Raw genomic sequence first — 24,641 nt, 5'->3', positions numbered from 1 at the left:
CAATATATACGTATATCAAATCATTATGTTGTACATCTTTAATACAATGTTATATGTCAATTACATCTGAATTTAAAAAAAGAGTTATTGGAGAAAGGGAAGGATAAATTATCAAAAAAAACGGGGAAAAACTTTCTGTAAATTCTTCATAGAAGGGTTTGTGTTATATATTTTCTTTCCATCTTAAAAGAAAAAAACAGGTATATCCAGAGAATAAAAGGATATAATAATATTACTCAATTCTCTGTCAAATAATACTCTTTACAATATTCTTTAAATAATTAAGAAAGGCAAGACAAATTCTGATCAGATGGGTGGTGGAAACATAAGATTAGTACTCTAAAATTAAAAGAAGTATTTACTATTTGAGCTACTCTAATAAATCAAGCTCTTATTATTTATTTGTACCCTACTAGACTAGTCTTAAAAAGAATGTAAGGCAGTGAGCAAGATTACATATTTTAAAAAACAAACCAACCAACTGGGAGAAAATATTTGCAAATCATATCCGACAAGGCGTTAATTTCCAAAATATATAAAGAACTCATACAACTCAACAACAAAAAAACAAACAACCTGATCAAAAAATGGGCAGAGGATATGAACAGACATTTTTCCAAAGAAGATACACAGATGGCCAACAGGCACATGAATAGATGTTCAACATCACTAATTATCAGGGAAATGCAAATCAAAACTACAATGAGATTTTTTACCTCACACAGGTAAGAATGGCTATAATTAACAAGACAAGAAATAACAAGTGTTGAAGAGGATGTGGAGAAGAGGGAACCCTCATACACTGCCAGTGGGAATGCAAACTGGTGTAGCCACTATGAAAACAGTATGGAGATTTCTCAAAAAATTAAAAATAGAAATACCATATGATCCAGCTATCCCACTACTGGGTATTTATCCAAAGAACATGAAAGCAACAACTCTAAGAGGTTTATGCATCCCTATGCTCATCGAAGCATTATTCACAATAGCCAAGACATGGAAGCAACCCAAGTGCCCATCAATGGATGAATGGATAAAGAAGATGTGGTATATGTATACAATGGAATACTACTCAGTCATAAAAAGACAAAATAGTGCCATTTGTGGCAACATGGATGGACTCTGAGGGTATTACGCTAAGCAAAATAAGCCAGACAGAGAAAGCAATACCGTATGATTTCACTCATATGTGGAAGATAAACACATGGGTAAGGAGAACAGATGAGTGGTTACCAGAAGGGAAGTGGGTGGAGAGGAGGGCGAAAGGGGTAAAGGGGCACATATGTATGGTGACGGATAAAAACTAGACTGTTGGTGGTAAACATGATGCAGCCTATACAGAAACTGATATATAATAATGTGCACCTGAAATTTACACAATGTTATAAGCCAAAATGACCTCAATAAAATAATTTTTAAAAAAACAACAAGATAAACTAAAAGTGAGACAAAATACATTGCAAACACCAGGAGTAGGTACAAACAAAATGGAGCCTAGATTATAGCTTCACTAGTTCCTCTATCCCCTTCCAAACTCCTCATTCATCTAATATTCTTCTTCATCTGCTTTGCCCAACCCTAACCCAACCTAAGAAGTTCCTGGGTCTTCCTCTCTCCTGCTCCTGGGCAGCTGAGCATTATTCAGAAAAATCAATTAATCACACTTACTAGACTAATTCACTGAACATTCTTGCTAAATAGCCTCAGCAAGTCAGTTATCTGTGATTTTTCTCCACAATAGCTATTGCAAACTATCTCCTCTCTTCTCAAGTCCCCATCATCATCCCAGGCCCTTCCCTTTTCAACAGGTTACTTCTATTTCACTGAACAGTCAGAGCCTATCTAATGTGAACTCATTTAACTTCCCTACTTCCTCCACCAATGATTACTTCTGTATCTTTATCCATCTCTTCTTTCCTGTCACATGTCTTAAATCAGTCCAGCATAGCCCAGTGAACTATTGCGGGACGGACCAAACAGAAAGTATCCAGATCTAGAACTAGTATCTCCATGAAAGCAGTGCTGATACTGGAAGAAAAAGCTGGATAAAAGGTGCTTAGAACAGTCTATAAAGCAGAACTCGGTATCTGAGAAGTAAAGCAACAGATTGCATAGTAATTCTAGCTGGCAGTGAACATAAGGGGGATATAGTAATAAGGGTATTACTACAGGCTTAAATAGCATAAAGACAGCAAAAGCAGAAGCTGGAGACATTCGGAAATATATACCAGTGAGCTTTATAGAAATTTAAGCCAAAAACTGGCACTCAGTCACAAGATAAGGATCCAGTAAAAGAACTTCTTTCCCTAAGATAAAGACTGAGAAGAACTAAGTAGAGACTATAGCAGAGATTAGGCAGTGGTATGCTACTAAATATCTAACACCTGGCTCTCTATGGGAGCAAGTCCTAATTTGTAGCATCTGCCAGTTTCCATGGTATGAATACTCCTAACCATGGACAATCTCAAGCTACCAACATGGCAATGAGAGAACGCACAGAACAGGGAAAAGATGCATAGCAGCACACTATTATACAGTTTTTGTACCCTACATATAAAATAGACTTAAATAAACTACAAAGCATAGATAACAGTAAAATATTCAGGGAGTCAAATTTTTTAGTATTTATTATCTTTAATAAACTTCAAAAATAAATTGAAAACGTTAAAAAGCAAAAAGTAAAAATTGCCTCCCAAATTTGAGATACACTAAAGAAAAAAATAATTCTCTAAAATTTACTCCAAAATTAATAAACCCAATTAATTGCTAAGCAACGCTAAGTTGATTTGAGAGGCCAAAGGAAGTTTGATCACTAGAAGATACTGAAGACTTCACTTTGCTGCAATATTAGCTTCTACTTTTACTTTAAAACATTGCAACCAATGCATAAGACACTAAGTAATTTATGTGCTTGGAGAGAGCTTTCACTAAAACATCCCAGGCTACGCACTTTCATCTGAAGTTCTTCCAGAAACTAGCCCACGCTGGAAACCAGAACTCTGCAGGCAGAGCAGTATTAGAAAAATTCATAACCTCATTTAAGGAGAGAACTGCACATCTCTATGTCCAAGATTATGACAAAGTGCCCTGGCCCTGGAGACTACCAAACTGGCTTTCAATCTAGAAACCCACCTAGGACGCTTATTAACACTGCTGGCATTCTAATACGCTAGAGCAGTTTCTTCTTAAATTCATGTGCTGGGTTTCAAAAGCACATAAATACCAAAATAAATACACTCCACTATATTTGAAAAGAGCAGACCGGTATGACTATCTCAAGACAAACTGATAAAAAAATATTATGAAAAAGCCTTCTGTGAAAACAGTGAAAGAATGTAAGCTTCCTAATAAAATGAACAGAGGTAGCTTTATGAGATAAAAGAATGAGGTAGAAAAACATGCCTAATATGTTTGAGAAACACACACGAGATTGCCATTTAAGAAGCTGGGATTCATTCTTTTCTAAAACTAGAAAGGTAATTTGTATAAAAAGAATACTCATGTTCATTCCCAAGTTTCCCATGTCCTATATTCCTCCTATATAATCAGCCTATTAAAATTTGAACATCTGTTTCTCCCTTGGACTAAAATTAAGGAAAGGATAAAACTCATTATAAATATCATAAACTTTTATGAAACGTGTAGTGATTCAACACGCCTAAGTTAATGAAAAAAATAATTCAGAAACATATGTCAAATGTTTGTAGATTTGCAAAGAAAAGTTGAACTTAAATATAACTAGTGTAAATGACAAATACCAGAAGTAAAGCCTTCAGTGACACTAATATAGAAATAAAACACTAAATTACAAATAAAAGCACAAATGTGGATGCAAATTCTTGATAAATTCATTCAATTTCAAAACAAAAGTAAAGCATTTGAAAAATCCTTATAATAAAGCAAATGAGAATTATAAACACACTAGACAGAATTCATGCCTTAAGAATCCATTGCTAAGATACCAAAATACCAGGTAACTTAAAATTCATTTCTCAAAAAAACTGTTAAAATTTTATTCATCTAATACTATAGTAAATATTTATGTCTAAAGTGTTCTCACCACAAAAAAAAAATGGTAACTATGTGAGGTGACGGATATGTTAATTAGCTTGATTGTGGTGATTATTTCTCAATGTATACATATATCAAATCATTAAGTTGTACACCTTAAATACATACCATTTTCAACTGTCAATTATACCTCAATAAAGTTAGAAAAAATATTTATAAGAATATCAATTAAATGTGCCAAAAACTTTATTATCAAGCAATATGATATAACACTTCATTTTATACTATTGAAACTAAGAGCAAACCAGTTCTAACATCTAAATCCCCTCCCTTTTACTTACCAATAACTGTTTTTGGTCTTTCTTGGCATCCTTGTAAGAGGAGGATCCAGACAACCAAGATGGTAATGGAGTTTACAGGTATCACACAATAAAAGAAGATGCTGATCGTGGTTCTTCTTACAAATTCCACAGCTTTGAATAAAGGCAGCAAATAAAGGATTAGAATAATGATTATTATAGAAAAAGTTAATTTATAGCATATTTTTTAAATATCAAAATTTTGCCTCGATTAACAATATTTCTTTTGTTGAAATCAAATGTTTTTTCATAACACATCTTTTTATAATATCAATAACTAATTATTAGTCCTAAATACTTTTGAGAATATAGAAAAATAGCTTGGATCTAGCATAAATTTAAATATTGGTAGAGTCAAACTTTTCAAAGAAGGGCATATATATTTATTTTCAACATCATCTTTACCTTAATTTTAATTATCACTTAAAACTCATTTAACATTAGCTCAATTTTTCTCTAGAAACATAAATTGTTAAACAAAAGAATTTTCCAATTTTCTACTTCTCTAAAACTACAAAAGAAGTTACTTTACAAACAAAACTCAGTTTATAACATTAATTATAAACCTTTTAAAGAGCCTTCAACATGTAAATAAGCTACATATATAAATAAGTCTCTTTTCAAAATCAGACTTTGAGTTTAAAAATATACCAATTAATATTTATTGCAAAGAACGTAGAGTTTTACTATTGTCATTACTGCTATTTTGGACTTTTGTTTTTAAGGAATCTAACTTTTCTTGTGCAAAAAGGCTACTTAACCACTCGTGAGAGCACAAGCACCATGACCTGAAAATCTACGGCATATTTATATTGGGAATGTAAAGAGTGAGGGAAAAGTTGTTGAGAACTAAAAGAGCCATCCATGTACAGAAACAGCCAAGATATTTGGATTTTTAAAATAACCCTAGAAAAAAAGCACACACACATATACACACACACACACACTAACAACAACTAGTACTTGGTCTCAAAGTTGCTCAGAGTTAAAAAGGAAAATCACCTAAAATATATTCTGAAACAAAAAGGAACTGTAGTGATAAAAGTTAAAAGCACAAGGATATGCTTGATGGTTCCAAATGAACCAAATTTGTTTAGAAAAGCTGGACTGAGAATGTGCTAGTCTTCAGGCTGTACACTAAGACACTAGTGGGCTTTTCCCCCATTTCAAGGAAGTTATTTACTACAATCCATGGAGCGAGCCTCCAACCAAGAATGGAAAGTAATTACAGAGATTGATATTGTTATTATTGCTGCCATTTCTGAGAAAGGAAGAAGTGGTGGGGAGAATATTTGTGTATTTACATAACCATATATATGTGTGTGTATGTGAATGTATACATTTGTGTGTGTCTACGTACATAAACATACTAGCATCTTCTAAACTTTTCTCACTTAATCAATATAATCAGTTACATGAAAAAAATAAGAGCCTAACCTATTTAGGTATGGAAAGAAGTCCTGACTATGTCAGAATACTGTAACAGTGAACACTGTAAAATATTGAGCAAAAAAAGTAAAGAACAAAAATATTTCCAGAAACAAAATTAATATAACTAAGCAGAGAGAAAAAACAAATGTAGACAGATTCAAACCTAAAACTTATCTTTATTATCCACCACTGTATAAAGGAAATACTTTAGATTGTATGTGTTTTCACTACCTAAAAACACATGCAAAATTCTAAAACTCATTCAAGTAAAATAAAATATAAATGCCCATTGATCTAATATATTGTTTTAATTATTTAAGGAAATAATCATCCACATTATTTAAAGTCACTTTCCAATTCCCCAAAGAGGACTGCTCATTTCCATGGAGCTTATGTACACATATCCCCAGTTACTTAAAGGATACAAAAAGTCATTTATCTTATTATCAAAAGACGAGCAAAAATCTCTTCTATCATTCAACCTGGAAAGCATCTTTGATGCAGATATTAATAAAATGAACTTCAAATGCACTTAACTTAAATTCTGGTATGGACATAATTCATTCTCAAATATCTGAAGCATCTTGTTATTAAAACATATTAGTTTAAAAACACACAATATCAATCTGTCATAGTTTCATTACTTGCCTATAAAGTACTGCAGGAAGAGTAGATGTCTTTTGTGTGCCTCCTTCTTTTTTACTTGGTTTTCTCTCCTTGGGTGCTCGCAAAATTGCTGGTATATTCAACTTCTATTGAGTTGAAGAAATGCAGTTTATTTTGTTTTAAAGAAGACATTTAAAGCAACATTTTCCTCTATATGCCACTCAAGTCAACTAAATATGCTAGGATTGTTGGGGGAAAATGTCTTACCAGCTGCTACACTGGCAAAAAGGATTAAAGTGAGTTTTTGTCTCAGTTATTTCCATTAGAACCCTATAATTACAGGCTTTAATCAATTTTCAGTAGAACACTAAAACATGAAAATTAAACTTCTACTTTAGCTTCAAAAAGTGAACAAGGATGAGCATTTAAGAACATTAAAAAAAAATACAGTACACTTGACAAAAAGAATATTGAGGCCGTTTATTTTCCTCAACATCCAGCTACATTGGTGCTCCATAGGTTAATTAGAAAAATTATCTTATTGGACCAAACTCTCCACAAAGCGAATGAGATTCTCTTTGGGCTTCTACTAATCTGTAGTATGCTGGCTTCTCAGACCGCAACCATCTATCAAAGTCATTTCTCAGTGGCCCGGTGGGCCGGCGTCTGTTCAACCAACTGGAAAAAAGTGTCATGCAAGCAGTATAAATGAATTCTACTTATGCTGTGTATTTTATATTTGCACAAGAAAATCTGTGAACTTCTATTAAAAGTCATTTAGTAAGTGAAAATGCCCTTTTATGGTAGACAATGTTTTACACTAAATAGGAGATTCTTATAAGGCAAACTCGCAAATCCAGGCAAAAGATAACACCAGGTTGGCAAATAAACTAATAATAGGCTTGCACTCAACATTAACTTCTCTAAATATAGAATATAAAACACCATAATCTTCTAAAAATCCATCAACAACCTATCAATAGGAACAAAGGTCAATTCTCCATAGGCGACTACTCATTATCACCTTTTAAATTATGTTATTCATTATAATATAAGCCACATAATCCTGTTCACATGAGAAGCAGCTTCAAAGCTAGCACAGCACAATACATATCAGTATGTATTACTTCAGTAAAATAACATGTCTACATGAATTATATGATGAATTTGACTCTTTGTAAACCTCTGAAACAAGTACCATAAAAAAATATCTGTTCTTTGAAAAGTCTCCTTCATACATAAGACCACTAAGGACTATTGTGAGTCTCTAGCATCCTTTAAAAATATAACTGAAATTATCTGAATGAGTTCTTAATTTATGTATCACATACACAGTACTAAAAAAGCATTCAAAGAAATCCATTTGGCAATGATTGTTTTCAACAGCAAGAACATTAACAGGCTAAAAATGTTCAAGGATAAAGTAATTTTTTTTTCATAACTATAATAGTTACTAAAGGGAAAAAACTATAACATTAAAGTTCAAAAACCATCTCTTACATAGCTCAAAACCAAATCAATATGAAAATGAATCTCCCCAGTTTGCCTTTTAAATTTTACATCCAAAAGAAAAAGAACTAAATACAGCACAAGTACAAGACAGAAAAAATTACCAAGGAATCTAAAACTGCTCAAGTAGAGGAAAGAAGAATGTGGTAGGAGTAACTCATACTTCAAATCTTAGCTTCATCACAAATGACAGGTCAATCAGTTAGAGCAAATGAAAACATTTTGCAAACAAGATAGCTGTTAAAGCAACCAAATTAAGCTACAGGTTCTCAGTAGGCAGCTTCCAATGCTCTAGATGTGTTTCAGGCAGAAATCATTATCCCAGAGGATTAGCTTGCCCTAATCAAACAGAATTCTTCAGTTAGTGAAGTGACAGTTTTATCAGAGATCTGATCTCTGAAAATCATATAGAGAGCAAGAACAGAAGGAGATAGCAATTGGAAAGAAACTAACCTGCCCTGTGATTCTGCCTAGCAAGGCCCATATTCCTTGCCCTTCACTTCGAAGTTTTCCATTCAGGTTCTGTAGTTCTTCTAAAGATTCACATAGCTACAATGTAAATAATTCAAATTAGTAAATCATGAAAATATGTAAAACTTAAATATTTATCAATAAGTATCCAAGAAGGTCTATCTTTACATTCCATATATTTTTAATACATTCAAGTCACAATACCACTGACAGATAAGGCTATCCAATTATTTACACAGCACCACCAAAATGTAAGCTTTTTGTTTTATGTTAGCATTTTTACTACTAATAACGATACCTACATTTATATATTCTGTTATAGTTTACTATATAATTTCACACACCTTATGCTAATTAATCCTTATGACTTTATCAAGATATACCTCCCCCATTTTCCGAATGAGAAAACTAAGGATCATAGGGTTTTTGTGACTTGGTCAAGATCATAGAACTAGCAAGAATCCCCAGGTTTTCTCAATCTAATACCAGTACTCTTTTCACCACAGTGTGGCTGATTATTGGAAATTTACTTCCTACTAATTTTTTTATCACTTAAAACGTTATCTAACAATAAGTCAATACCAGTTTTATATGCTCATGTTACTTATTACCTAACATTTTAGCCACATCTTGCTTTTATATGATACTTCTTTTTGATCTCCCTCATCATAGAATGAAGATGTAGAATGGAAATTTAAATTGGGAAGTATTTTTTTAAATCAAAAGTAACATTACAAAACAATTCAAGATAAAAATAGTAATTTAAAAATAAGTTTCTAGGGGCCAGCCCGGTGGCATAGTGGTTAGGTTCACACGCTCTGCTTTGGCGGCCCAGGGTTCACGGATTTGGATCCTGGGTGCAGAGCTGCGCACCACTTATTGAGTCATGCTGTGGCAGGCGTCCTACGGATAAAGTAGAGGAAGATGGGCACGGATGTTAGCCCAGGGCTAATCTTCCTCACATACACAAAAAATAATAAGTTTCTAAGTTTTCTACAAACTTAGAAAGAGAAGTCCTATGGTACATATGGTACATATAATACAGTGGTTAGGAATAAGGAATGGAGTCAGACTGCGTGGCCTCAAACCGCAACTCTCTGACCTGACTACCTACGTGAGCCTGGGCAAATTACTTTACCTGTTTAGGACTCAGTTTCCTCCTCTGAAAGTGGGAGCAATAATCATAACTCACATTATAAAGCTGAAGTGAGGATTAAATGAGTTAATACATATAAAGTGCTCAAAATTGTGCCTGGCACATAGAAAGTGCTCAGTAAGTGTTAGCAAAGATAATGAAGATACTGAGGAGTAAAAGTTGTAAGGAAGGACATAAAACTCCAGAAGAATTTCAAAATGAAACATAAACAGAAATGCTATAAAATCACAAAAGAAATCATCAATAAGATATACTGTTATTTGTTTTGTAGCCAACTTACCTTATTATATTCCACATGAAGCTTTTCTTGTTCATTCTCTAATTTATCCTTTATATTCTTTTGTTCAGCCATATTTTCCTGAATTTGAATCATGCGCATATTTCTCTCTATTTAAATTAAACACCCAATTTTACTTAGTAGAAAATAAAAGCTGATATACAAAATACACAAAGGAAGAAGCTAGCCATAAAGATGATCACATGAAGTAACCTACATTGTTTAAAAACTGCTCGCAAATACATGAACCTAGCATTTTGCAACAATCCCCAGCTTATTAGGAAAATAAACATGCTTTTACTTGATATACGTAGCATGGCTAATAAATTGCTAAAAATTGACAGCATATCAAATATTTTCATTAGCAAATTGTTCTCATTGAAAATGTGCATGTATTAGTCTCTATACTGACCAAAATAATAATTCACAAAATCAGCAGTGAGAGCAGGTTGCTTATGCTTTCTCCTTCCATCCACACTAGAACTAGTATCTGAATTGTCCACTGGGAAGATATCTGTACTGATTCCCATTAGCTCTGCTTTCCGCATCAGTTTACGAATGGCTGAAGCACTGCTAGTGAGTGGTCTGGGCAATTTTTCCCTTGGAACCCAGGCCTGGGGTCTCGTGGATCGAGCTAGTTCTGCTTTGGCACGATATTGTTGAAGCCGGGCATTGATCCTTGCCTATGAAAGAAATGAATACAAATTTTAAAATATATTGAAATGGAACATACTCCTTATGATTTTTACTTCCATGCTTAAAGAAAGCAAAGACAAGCAGAATTTCCTAAATCAAGGCAAATTATACCTATCCATGGTCCTTAAGATATACTGTATAATTCCTAATTTTTGGGTTACAATAAACTAGGTCTACCCCTAGTAACAACTGTCCTGTTCTATGATCAGAGTTGTCAGAAACTAATTCGATTAAGCCAAAGTTTCTCTTCTCAATAACTGTAACAGTCTCCATAAATTTACTTAATTTACATAGAAAAACATTTTAAATGATGGGCAAACTGATCAAATCCTTTGCATAAATGAACATTAGAACAGACTGAAAAGAGACATGGTCAACATATGGCACTGACAGAATAATTTCCTCTAAGCCATATTTTTCAATGTATTTGGAAACATGCTTTATAAACGGCTGCTCTGTTGACCAGATGAGGAGTAATGTATTCAGCCACAAACTATACTCACCATTTACCTTAACAACAACCCACTTCCTAGGTAACTAACCAAATTTCATAATTATACTTCACATGTCATTGGCAAACACACAAGAGATCTAAAATCTATAACCTTGAAAGAAAAACATGAGTTTTGGCACGAATCCCATACCTGTGCTTCTGGTGACAGCTGCTTCTCTCTCTCTTGTAAAGACATTTTACAATAGGATTGTAGAGCCAAGTAGTTTTTTCTCTTCCACTTTCTGTCTAACCTATCTGCATGTTGCTTACAATAAGCAAAAAATGGATCTGCTATATCCTATACCAAAAAACGGGGAAAAAAATGAACATTTTTACTCCAAAGGGTCATGAAAACCTAACACAAGAGATAATATTTCCTTTTTGAAGAATTTCCTACAGTGTCGGTTATTTCTAAAATAAATTACAAAAGTAATTTTCTAATTACTAGGAAATTAGTAATTTCTTAAAATACCTAAGAAAATAATCACTGTTAAAACAAATAAGATTTTAACAATCTTAGGTAGAAACCATCTTTAAATATTAAAGTTATGCATACATAGATTAATATTACAAAACAATAATATATCCAGAATATACAGGTAAGATAAGTGGGAAAATACACACAGATAAGTGGGGCATTTCTAACTGGCTAGCAACGCATGGACAGATTCTACCCAGGACAAAAGTGGATTAAGTAGGCCAGGCCCTGTCAATAAAACACTTTAGGTATCCCCTTTAACTCTCCGTATAACCCTAAAACCTCAAATGGAAACACACCTCTCTCACAACCATCTTTCATGTACTAGCCTAATGGGTACATTTTTTATTCATAAAGAGTAGGGTACCAAAATAAAAAGAAAAAACTCTATCAAAACCAGAAATAATTTATAAATACATACCCAAAAAAAGCAATCTGCAATGTGATTGTCAACAAAATGACAAGTAGTTCACTTTTTAGGTCAGTCCCAAGGAGGAAAAATAAAGATAAGCTATCCATAGAGTTTTTATCAAGTTATGTTAAAAGGGTCTCTTAGTAAGGTAGGGTTTTACAACCCAAAGAGAAATTATGACACTAAAAAGAAGAAACAAATCAGAAAGAATAGAAAGAGAAATAATAATAAAAAAATCTAACGTGTCCTTAACATAAAAAAAGCATATGATATAATTCTATAGTGTGATATCCATAGATGTCACAGTATGGCACTGCAGATGAGATCACAGAAATTGGAAATATAAAAATCTAGATACAAATCTTGCCTCCAGCATTTACTGGCTTTGCAGCTTCAAACAAGTTGCTGAGCATCTCTGGGCCTCTGTTAACTCATTAGCAAAATGGAAAAAAAAATAACTACTTCATATGGCTAGAAAAATAAAATACAAAAAATGTAGATACGAGACTGCATTAACACAACACACACAGCTTTCTCATGATATGCTTTAAATCTTGGTGACAAAGATGCTAAATGGAAAAAAGGTTATACCGAACCTCAGCCAAAATGGCCAGATCTGGAGAATTATTCTATTGTTTTAAAGTAGGTAAGGTTGAAATTGAGTTATCAGAGATAGGATTCATACTTCCATAGGTGAGTTAAGCATTAGGACTAAGACTCTGACTTAGGAAAAAGACCAGTTATCTCTGATTTAAAAGATATCTGAAAGGGAATAAGTAACCTAAGTAATATTTTTTTTGTTTTAATTAATTAATTTGGGATTCTGGAACAATAAACCCTAATTCTAAGGCCAGAATGACCAAGAGATTAATCTTATTTAGAGAATGGAACAGATATACTAAGCAAATACTAACTACAGCAGAAACCACTAACTGTCTTTCAATATCTATTTTCCTTTTCTTCCCTTTAATACTAAAACCCTTTTACTGAGTACATAGTTTTTTTTGTTGTTAGTGTCGTCAAGTAGATGTCAACTCCTAGCAACCCTGTGTACAACCGAGTGGAACTTAGCCCAGTTTTTTGCGCCATCCTTTTACCTTCCGGCGCTATATCAGACAATGCTCCGCTGTTATTCATAGGGTACATGGCTACCCTGGTAGAAACTCTCTGCTCCAGCCTCCCTGCAGCTAGATACAGCCATGTGACAAGTTCTGGCCAATGAGGTGTGTGAAATTTCCAGACCATGCCCTTGAAAGGAAAGTGCCTACTTTTAACCTCCACTTTCCTCCTTCCAATGGGGTGGAACCTAGTCAGGGTGGTGATAAACCATCTCTGACCATGTGAGAAAGTGCTACAAACTAAGGGAAGAGGAAGCAACAAGTAAGAAGGCACCTAGTCCCTGGAACCAAATATCCCTGAATATCCCCTAAACATCAGATCAGTTTGGAATCTTACATTAGAGAGAATTTAACTTCTTCCCTGTCTAAGCCACTCATTATTTGGTTTTGTTAAACCAGTCAAAATAGTTTTGTACTGGTTGGCTTGGAATATCCCTTCAACCTGCTTAGAGAAATGGAGCTTCTGAGATCCCACTCCCAAAGGAAAATGAAAAGGGAAAACCATTTTTCTGAATATCTACTATGTGCCAGGCACAGGTACCTTTTTACATACTATCTCACTTATCCTTTACCACTACCACATGATAGGGGCTCTATTACTTTAATATCAACTTTACAGATAGAAAACTGAAAACCAAAGAGGTTAAGTTGCTAACTCAAGATCTATGGCTAGTAAGTAAGATCTGTCTTTTTCAACCACCACCTGACTGTCATCAGCTTCACTTACGGAGGTTTCTAAATAGAGATGACTAATGCCCAGCTCTAGAGATTCTGATTCAGCAGGTCTAAGGCAAGACTTGTAAATGCAAATACCTTGAGAAACAGTACCAGTAAACATAAATGAGTAAAGGGGACCTGAAAGATGCTGGAAATTATAAGACAAAAGTAAATGATGGGGGGGTGGGATGAATGGTGGGAACTGTGAGAACTGTAGGGCCTGTGGCAAACTGGAATGCCCCATATAAAGGCATTCAAATTCAAGGTTTTCTTTTTATAACACTATTCCTATAGGACAAAATGTATCTACAGGTCAAATTTAGCCTGTGGGCCTCCAAATGGCATGGTCTGGTCTATAACCTTAAAAAAATTTTTTTTCCTTTAAACAAAGCTCCCTGAATAATACTGACACAGCAGATCAAAGGAGCATAAACTGAAAGAAACTTGTCTTGTACGTTCAGAACCATCTGGCACTTATAAAAACAGTATATTTTTAAGAAAGTAGAGATGTTTTATTGGTATCTTAATAATAAAATTGAAGTGTTTACAGAAACCAGAAGAGTGTAAATTCTACAATGAGTTAGCAGCATATCGAATTTTATCTTTTCAATTATAACACCATCAATGTTCTTGTCCACCCACCTCAGCCACCTAATTGCCACGAACGTACCTAGATTCCATACTGTCTCCATAATTCATTGCCTAAAGTATCATGCCTTGAGCATCGCCTTTTATCTTTCCTGCCCACTCCCTCTAAGACTCAAACAAGTTTTTAACACCATTCAGATCTCCAGTGTATGACTTTCTACCTTCTGACCGTCCTACAGCCCATGCACATAATGACTGCCCTCTTTACCTGATTATTCCATGGTCCATCAGTTAATTACTCCTTTGCATGGAGCATCAACTCGTTTGCTCCTCTCTTCCTCACCTACCTTCACTTGAGAAAACCTGAAGCACAGATAAATCCAACTCTTCCCCTACTTTGCACCTGCACCTGAGCAGCTAAACACATTCCCAAGTTAATTTACTCTCCATTTTCATAGACAATTATTGCAAAACTTCATCTCTCCCTCAAACCATCAATATCTCCTCCCTATTCCTGACTTGCAGATGCTGACCTTATTTGTTTCTTAATTTCACTGGAGAGGAGGTTGGGGAGGGGGAGAAAAAGCAACGAAATGAGAACTTCCACACCCTCCAATTACCACATACATCAACCTAGCTACAACCCTACCCACATCCTCTGCCTCGTCTCCTGTTACTATGGATAAACTGCCCAAAGTTCCTATCCAAGGTTAACTCCCTCACTTGTGCATTGGATCCCACCCCTTCTTTCCTCCAGCAATTCTACCTCTCTCCTGCACTTTTCCTCTCTACTGGATCACGCCCTTCAGCATATAGCATATTAAACATACTGCAGTATCTTTAAAAAACAAACCTTAAAGATCTTCTTTGGGCTCCCATATGCTGTTCCACTTCTAAGCTCCTCTTAAAAGGAAAAAATCTAAAGTCCTGTCCATATTAGCTACCTTCAATTCTATTCCACTCCCGTTTTCATGATTACTACCAACCACTCCAATAGATCCTGTCAAGGGAAAAATGACCTTCATTTTGCCAAATCCAGCAGTCATTTCTCAATATTAATCTTATTCATTTGATACACTTGCTCATTCCCTCTTTGAAACACTTCTTTGAAAGACCCCTGGTATACTATTCTCTCTTAGTTCTCTTTTCCCTCACTAATCACTCCTCAGTCTCCTTGGTAGATTCCTTCATATTTTCCCAACCTTGAATGCTGAAGTAGCCCTTTGGCTGTCATCAGATCTCTTTTCATCTCCATTCACTCTTATACCCTAGCTAATTTCATCTAGTCATCTCATCATAAATACTATCTGTACTCTGACAGCTCCCAAATTTATAGCTTTAGCCTTGACTGCTTCCCCAAATGTCAGAGTCAGATAGCCAACTATCACTAGATGTCTCCATTTAGATGTCTAATAGACATCTTGAACTCAACACATCCAAAACCATATTCAATGTCCCTTTCTCCTGCAACAAGTCTGCTCTTCCTGCAGTCTTCTCCATCTCGGTAAACTGCAATTCCATTCTACTAGAAACTCAGGGCAAAGAGAAGTCAACTTTAATCCTTCTCTTTCTATTATACTCTACAAACAATCTACCAGCAAATACCTAAAAAGTCTGTCCTTTCTCATTATGTCAACCCTAAAACCTGCTGCAATAAGATTCCCAACTGGTCTCCCTACTTTTACCCTTGCCTCTCTATGGTCTGTACTCGACACAATAATCAGAGCGGTCCTTTTAAACATAAGTGGGTTCACATGTACTCTATGCAAAACTCATAGCTTCCAATCTTATTCAGAATAAAAACCCAAAGGCCTTCCCATTTTCTTCCAGGTCCTATGTGATGTGGCCCCCTGCTACCTCTATGACCTCCTTCTTCCCCTCTTACCAACTCCAGTCCCTAACTGTACCAGCTATACCAGTCTCCTTGTTGGTCCTTAAACCAAGTACGTTCCTACCTCAGAGTCTCTGCATATTCTGTTTCCTCTGCCTGTAATGCTCTCCTCTCAAATAAACATGTGCTCCCTATCACTTGCCTTACAAATTTTCATAAAATATCACCTTATTAGAGAGCTCTTCTGTGATATCTCCATATAAAACAGCATTATCCTACCTCCCTGACTCCCTAAATACTTTAATCTACTTTATATTTCTTCACAGTACTTACCACAATATATTTCTTTGCTTACTTTTTCACTATCTGTCCTCTCTCTACCTGCCACTCAAATGTAAGCCACCTTAAGAGCACACAGTCTGTTTTGTTCACTGCTATCTCTAAAGGGTCTATAATAATGCCTAATACATAGTAGGTCAATATATTGTTGAATAAATATGTTGAATAAATGACAGTAAAACACATTAATTTATAATCCTTAAATTGCTAAAGGTAAGAGGTAGATAAGCCAAGAAGGTCCAGCCGAAGTTTCTGATTTGTAGAGGGAACCATCTTCTTTCTGTATTTATATCATTTCTTGTCTGTACTAGGCACTTTTGACATCTTTTAGTGCCATCCTGTATGGTTGTTCAACATTTCATTGTGTTTACTATCTATCCCCACCTAGGTGGGCACTGTGACTTGAGGCTATTTCTATGGTCCCTGACAGACTCCTTCACCCCAATACCTGGCTTAGTGCCTTGCACATACGCACAGGCCCTCAGTCATGACTGACTGATTTTACTGAGTATTATAAAGCTACCTCTGAATATAAAATTCACTGTTTGCTAAACAAAGTTTAGGTTACCCCTTAACACAAGTTAACTGGATTTAGAACGTGAACTCAATAAGGACTGTTACATTCATTTCCACAAATACTTGCTGAGTTATATTTCTGTCAGCCTCCAACTGTGGTGCCTTGCAGACATTTTACGATTAACTCGTTTATCATACAATTGTAGTTTATTTCTTAAAGAGTCTTATACTCAAATCTGAAACTCCCAGATGATGAAGATGAAAAAAGAAAAACAACTGAGCAAGAATTCTTAATTTCTTACTCAAGTACTTGAAATTTCTAGAACCTTTTACAGATGAAAATTTTAAATGTAAATTCAATGCCCAGATGCCTGGTGTCTAGATCCCAAAAGAGAAAAACACAGTTGACAATAAATATATTTTGTCCTTTACATATTTCCGAACCATAAACAAAACTATGTCTGATAGCTGTTTAGTATTTCTTCCTATAAAAACTAAATATAACCAACTTAGCTTTATTGATATCTTGCACTTGGGTTCTATCCAAGAATTTGTTTTCAACTTGATCTCATTTGTGAAGGTATATTTTTCCCATTTGGCATTCATCACTTGTTCATTTTCCCCTAACTTTTATGATTTAAGTATTTTACCAATTCTTAAAACACTCATACATATTGTATGCAGAATATGACTGTCTAAAACCAAGGTGAACTAAATCTAAATTTGTATTAAGTCTTCTTATGTAGTTAAATTATACTTCTTATAAAATTTATTGAAAATATATAGCAGTTTCTTTACCCCTGAAAATATTATTTTTATATTTACCTTTTATACAAAAAATTAATACCAATCTAGCTAATGGCAAAATAAGGCTTTATCCAAGAAAGCAAAATTATCCTTTGGCATCAGATTTTACAAAGGTGTATGGTATTAACTATTTATATTAAGCTTATTAAAAGTTGACATAATATATCTTTCTGGCACAAAAATATGTATGATTCAATGATTATATAACACTTTAATAATTCTAATTCTGTTTTTCATTTTTTAACTCCATCTGTTAAAATAAAAAGTAAACATATTAATTTATTCTGCAGCTGAAGTTCATCTTATCCAATATCAGTCTTACCTAGGAAAGTACTAATATCTGTTCTGCGCATATTTAAGAATTATCCATCTGCATTTATTATCATATCTTATATTTCCTTAAACTTGGAACATTTCAAATTCACCATTTTCAATTGCAGTTTATAATGCAGATACAAATATGGTCTTATGGTAGATATCCCAATTTAGACACGAATACAAAACTGACACAGTTAATTCAAAAATAACGCTTTAGAATTAGCCCTGATGGCCTAGCAGTTAAAGTTTAGTGTGCTCTGCTTCAGCAGCCTGGGTTCAGTTCCCGGTCACAGAACCACACCACTCGTCTGTCAGTAGCCATGTTGTGGCAGTGGCTCACATAGAAGAACCAGAAGAACTTACAACTATACACAACTATGTACTGGAGCTTTGGGGGGAAAAAGGAAGAAAAAAGGAGGAAGACTGGCAAGAGATTTTAGCTTAGGGTGAATCTACCCCCGCAAAAAACAAAAATAACACTATAATCTCTTTATTAAAAACAGAACTGATATATTTATCCTATAGGTTATTTATTACTTATATTATTCAAAAAAGGATTTAAAGTGGCTTTTAAAATATGCAGAATACAAGATAATTTTAAATTTTAGTTATTAATCTTAAAAATTAAGTAAGAACTGTGGGGGGGGGGTGTGTTTATGTGTGTGTGTGTGCTTTGAAGGTGAGAGTAAAAAATGGAATGAGGAAAAAAAGGTAGGAAAAAATAAGATGAAGCCAGACATAAAGAATACTCCTTAAAGTTATGTGTAAGATTATAGAACTAACTTGGAGCTGTGACAATAAATGATAAAGGCCAGTACCATTCAGTCTATGGGATTCTTTTTTCAATGTAGAATGTTGTTTTCTTTCCTTGAATAACAAATGCTAAAGCCATACTAATGTTTAGAGTTTAGACAAGTGATCTCTTTTGACATAAAATGTACCATAAATGAAAAATAACTTAATCAATAACCTTGACTAAACAATGTTCTGATTTACTAAACTTAACTCCCTAAGAAATACAAAGTAATTGAGCCAATATTAACTTGACCTCTCTGACTGGGGTAAAAAGCCAATGAGAAATAAAGCCTTGGAAAGGAAGGACTACTCAGCAGCCAGGCCCACTCTGATGAGAGAAGCTGGAAGAAGAAGGGATGACATTATTAAAAGGCAAAGACCCAGTAACTGATGAGACTCAAAGAATACAACGCTCAGAACATTAGAATTATTCTACTCTGAAGCAAAAAAAGGAAAATTGGGAAAAGTGACATTTTTACTTTTTCCTTTCACTACTCACAACATCTGATTCTTCTTTTCTTTCTTTTAATGCTTGCCATAGAGATTACTTCATTTGGTCTAAGTATATGGGTGTGCTACAGTGAATGGAAATAAACTGCCAACTTCTTAGGCTAGTTGTGGCAAACTGTGCTGACTCCCCCAGTCATTCCCTTCCAACATATTCCTTTTTTGCAAAGCCCATTTTCTTTGACAGAAACTGAAAATGTCAGATTTTACCTTCCCAACTTATCTCACTGCTAATGGTGGCCATAATGACTCTGTTTTGACACAAGACCTGATGGAAAGAAATCTACTGGAGTGAACATAAGAGACAAATTTTCATTCCTAATAATAAGAGAACCCTTTTCCTCTTCTTTTGCTTTGATTCTACAATGAAAGAACATAGTGCTTAGAGCTAATCCAACAACGTTGAGATCATGAGACAACAAGCTTAAGAACTAAAAAGAAAAAGAAAAACACTGATGTTGGTAGACTAGAAGGATAAAATAAGACTGGATCACTGAGCCACTGAAACAACCCTGTGTGTAGGTTTATAACTCCTGTCATATGACACAGTTAATATATTACTATTTAGGCCACCGTAGTTAAGAATTCTATTACTTGCTGCTGAAAGCCTAGGTGAGATCCAACACCAAGAAGAGGAACAACCAAAACATGTATCTTAAAGGCCGCATGCACACTGGTAGTAGACTCCAAATGTGGCTCTGAAATTTCCAGAAAATTAAAGAGGTTAATACAATCAATTACATAATTCACAATATCCATAAGATAAAAACCAAATGAGGTAATAAGCAAACACACAGCTACATCTAATATTAAGAACTGAGAGAAAGAACACCATGTAGTGTACTGAAAATGGGCTCATCAACATTCTCAGTTAATACAAAAGTCAACAAGGCTTTCAATAACAACAATGTAAAAAGCACACATTAGCAAAAGGAATAATAATAAGAATCAAACTAATTTTGCCTAGGTCCATAAGTGTCTAACAATACAGCTTACATAGAATGTTGAGAGGAATTTATGTTCTCCATATACTCCAAATAAATCATATTTCTAACAGTCAAACTTCAAATAAAGGTTAAATAAGATTATATTCTTAGAGAAATACCAAGATGAAAGTGATTTGCTAACATATGCTTTAACAGTTAACTGAGCTGGGGTAACAGTGAACTTCATCGTATGCAAACTAAAGAGGTAAACAGACACATGTATGAATAAATTTCAATAGCACAGGAAAGTGTGCCAAAGGGTATACCCTCAGGCAATGCCTTTAGATAAACAGGAAATCAAAATAAGGATAAATGGGATATCAAATATGCCAAACACTACAACACAAAGTGATTGCTTGAAAACTAATTTTAGCCTAGAATTCTTTTTTTAAATAAAATCTTACAAAAAAAAGACCTTAAATACTAAACAGCTGATCAAATAAAAGTTGACTGATATAAGGGGCCACTCCCTCAACTTGTCTTCTAATCACTATGGATACAGTGAAAAATAAGAGTACACCAAAAAAATCCCTGTCCTCATGAATCCATGTTCTAACGAAGGTGACAGACAAGAAACACGATAAATAAGAATCACATATATTAGATAGTAGTTAGATATTAAAAAAAGAAAAAGAAAGCAGGAAAGGTGAATAGAAAGTGTCATGGGAGGGAGAGGGTTGCAACTTTAGACAAGGTGACCGGGAGAGGTCACAGTGAGAAGCAGACATGGAGCGAGGACCTGAAGAAAGGGAAGGAATGAACTATGAGGATATATATGGAGGAAGGGCAGCCCATGCAAGGAAACAAGTACAGAGGCCCAGAGAAGGAGCTCACCTGGCACATTCATTACAGGAGCAGCGAGGCCACTGAGGCTGAATGAGGGGAAGAGAGGAAGTCAGAGAGGTAATGTGAAGCCAGACCACAGAAAGCCTTATAAATCAGTAAAGAAACTGGCCTCTAGTGTGAACCAGAGAGAAACCCACTGAAGGGTTTTGAGCAAAGGAGTGACCAGATCTGACTTAGATTTTAATGTGATAATGCTAGCTGCTATTGAGAATGTCCTTTATTCTCCAGAAAAGGGTTGACAAACCACAACCTGAGAGCCAAATCTGGCCCCGCCTGTTTTTGGAAATAAAGCTTTATTTGAACACAGCCCCGCTCATTCGTTTACATATTGTCTATGGCTGTTTTCACAATCAATGGCAAAGTTAAGTAATTGCAATATAAACCATAGGCCCCCAAAGCCTAAAATATTTACTATCTGGGTCTTTATAGAAAAAATTTGCCATTCTCTGCTCCAGAAAAGCAAGGGTGGAAACAGTTAAGTGGTTATATTAATCTGGGTGACAAAGGATAACTTGGACTAGGGTAGCAGCAATGAATTTTGTAAGAAGTGGACATATTCTAGACATATTTTGAAGGTACAGCTGATAGGATTTGCCAAAGGATTAGAAGTAGAGTATGAGAAAAAGTGATCTGAGTAACTGTCATAGAGTTCATCTAGAATAATTTAAAAAATAAAGTATAAGTTATCGAATGCCTAACACAGTCACATAAAGGTATCACTGAAGATCCCATATAAAATGTCTAACTTTAAGCAATGTAACTTCTTGATAATTCATTAAAAATTATTTGATCCACCAAGAGCCCATTCCAACCAATCTCAGTTCTCCTAGCAATATTAAGGCATCAGTTCAATAGCCAAAGATCTAATTTGAGCCCTTGAAATTTAATCCAGGAATGATTTCAGTCCATTAAGTCAAAGGTTGTGGGAAAAATCAGTAAAATCTATAAATAATCTTATATTGTTTCAAAGAGAATTTTCTACATAGTAACAGAGTATATAACATGTTCAATAGTACCAAAATCAGACTTTACCACAGAAGAACCAACTACCATATGGTTTAGATGGCATATAAATAACCTTAAGGCTAACTGTATGACGTGAAAAATAATAATGTAAGTTTCAGTCAGTATAACTGAACCTGTGCTATGTAGCTCAGTTTTAATAATAGTAAGATACATTTTGTCATAACATGGTTTGAATATTCTAAATAATCTGCAATTTTCACAAAGTGGATCAAAAAGAATAGAAATTTCAAATAGATCCTCACCACTGAGATAAAGTACTATGTCAAAAGGCTATAAAAAATCATGAAAAATATAGCAAGGTGTATGACATCACTGGATGAAACTGAGGCACTTCTCTTCTTCAACCTTTCTTTTACTGCCTATACAAAACAGTCACCAAGAAGTAAGAAATCCAACTTAATAAACCAGTATTTAAAAAAGAAAAAAAAAAAAGCTTTCTAGAATGCCATATAAAACTGAAACAGAAGATATGCCCACAAACAATAGATCTGTTTTAATTTAAAATTTGTTTTTTAATTAAATATCTATTACATTACATGAATCTTAATCTACAGAAGCATAACCAGGAGAAACAGCCAAGACCTTCATTTTAACAGAATGATTACTGTCAGGAGCAAACCTCACTGATATTGATTCATGCAAATTCTTTGGCTGTAGAACATTTTTCAGAAATCTTTCTTGTTTTCCAATTCTATAAATGTTTATAACAAGAAACCAAAAACATATGTAAATATGCTTTAAATCATTTCCCCAAAAAGAGTACACTTATCAAGGTAGTGAATGGGGGAAAAAGTCACATTTTATTATTCCAGCACCCAGAATTCCTACCTAATCAATCAAAGGAGGGAGCAAGGCAAGGAAAAAGCCTTAGGCCCAGTTTCCACAACCTGATTTATTTTAGCTTTCCCTGATTAGCTAACAGATATAGAAAGACTATAAACTGAAAACCATTTATTTAATGTAATATTGTGTTTTGTTTGTTTCATTTCAATTTGAATGCCTTTAGACGTGGGGATGATGCACTCTCTAAATCACCATAGACCCCATTACACTCCACTGTCCCACATGTGGCTACTTCACACATTTTTGTTAATTAACTAGCTACTGTCTAACCCAAAACAATGGTGGATGGTGCTATACAAAGGGATCCAAACTACCATAGTATGAAAGGCAAAGCTCTTATCAAGTTTTAAAAGAAATGGCTACAAAGAACTCTTCCTGACTGTAAAGCTCAGTTTTCCAAAAGTAGAGTAATAACCTTAACCTACCAGTTCCCTGACCCAGGTGCTCACCTCGGCTTTATCTGGTCTTCTGAGTCTTACTTGCCTTGCCCCTCCACACTTCTGTCCACCATCTTGACCACCAGCCATGACTAATCCACACAACCCTATTAGATAATTATACTTCTATGTCTGCCTAATAGCTGTGAAAATGCTCAATGCTCATCCAGTACCCTTCATCAATTAATTGAAGTACAACTCATCAGAATTTGAGACTCGCCCAAAAATAGATATGTGTACCTAAAATATAATTGCTATAGGATCCATTTATTCATAAAATATATCCCTCAAAATTTGCTCAACAAATTTTCTCCATCAGATTATCCTTTTCACTTGTTTTCTGTCTATGAAATAAATGGGATAAGGTAAAAGCCCAATATAATAAACACATTTTTTACATGACACTGAAAATTTACCCAATAAAAGAAGGAATGTAACAAGAAGAGGCTTAGATACCATAAATCAATCACGAATATAGAGTAAGAATTACAGAAGAAACACTCAATCACTTGCCTATATAAAGAACTTAAAGAATCAACAAAACTTGCTCTCAGGACTCCTTAACAATCTTAAAAATTATTGAAGACCCCAAAGAACTTATGTGAGTTACATTTATAGATAGTTACCATATTAAAAATTAAAATTGAGAAATTTTTTAAATATTCATTTATTTTAAAATAACAAGCTCATTATATCTTAACATAAATAACATTTTTATGAAAAATACTGTAGTTTACACATAAAAATTTAGTGAGAAGAGTGGCACTGTTACTGTTTTACATTTTTGTAATCTCTTTAATGTCTAGATAGCTCACATAAAAGAAGAGAGCTGGATTCTCAAAACTGTTTCCACATTCAACATGTTACATGTTATATAATCTCTGGAAATCTCCACTATTGCTTGTGAGAGAACTAAGATTAAAACAAGTATATACCATTTTCATATTATTATGAAGATAGTATTAACCTCACAGACCCTTTAAAAGAATATTAAGGAGTCCCCCAAACACACTTTGAAAACAAGGACTGCTTAACCTAAAGCCAATAAACCTGGAATGAAAATTACAG

The 24,641-nt window shown here is 34.4% G+C and overlaps 1 protein-coding gene across 6 annotated transcripts in view; it reads right to left on the bottom strand.

The window, feature by feature from the left end:
* The window catches only part of PHF14 (PHD finger protein 14), a 187,839-nt gene that overhangs the window by 127,199 nt on the left and 35,999 nt on the right, over positions 1–24,641 (bottom strand). For all 6 annotated transcript variants that reach the window (XM_087425490.1, XM_087425554.1, XM_087425615.1 and 3 more), the window contains exons 8-13: positions 11,161–11,307; positions 10,233–10,503; positions 9,824–9,930; positions 8,370–8,465; positions 6,450–6,553; positions 4,353–4,484 (exon numbers count right to left, since the gene is read on the bottom strand). In XM_087425490.1, coding sequence (XP_087281616.1) covers positions 4,353–4,484; positions 6,450–6,553; positions 8,370–8,465; positions 9,824–9,930; positions 10,233–10,503; positions 11,161–11,307 — 857 coding nt within the window. The remainder of the gene's footprint in view (positions 1–4,352; positions 4,485–6,449; positions 6,554–8,369; positions 8,466–9,823; positions 9,931–10,232; positions 10,504–11,160; positions 11,308–24,641) is intronic.

Source organism: Ceratotherium simum, chromosome 1 (assembly GCF_057802395.1).
Source record: "Ceratotherium simum simum isolate JZ-2026a chromosome 1, ASM5780239v1, whole genome shotgun sequence".
Lineage (NCBI taxonomy): Eukaryota > Metazoa > Chordata > Mammalia > Perissodactyla > Rhinocerotidae > Ceratotherium > Ceratotherium simum.
This window is presented reverse-complemented; position numbering and strand designations above follow the sequence as displayed.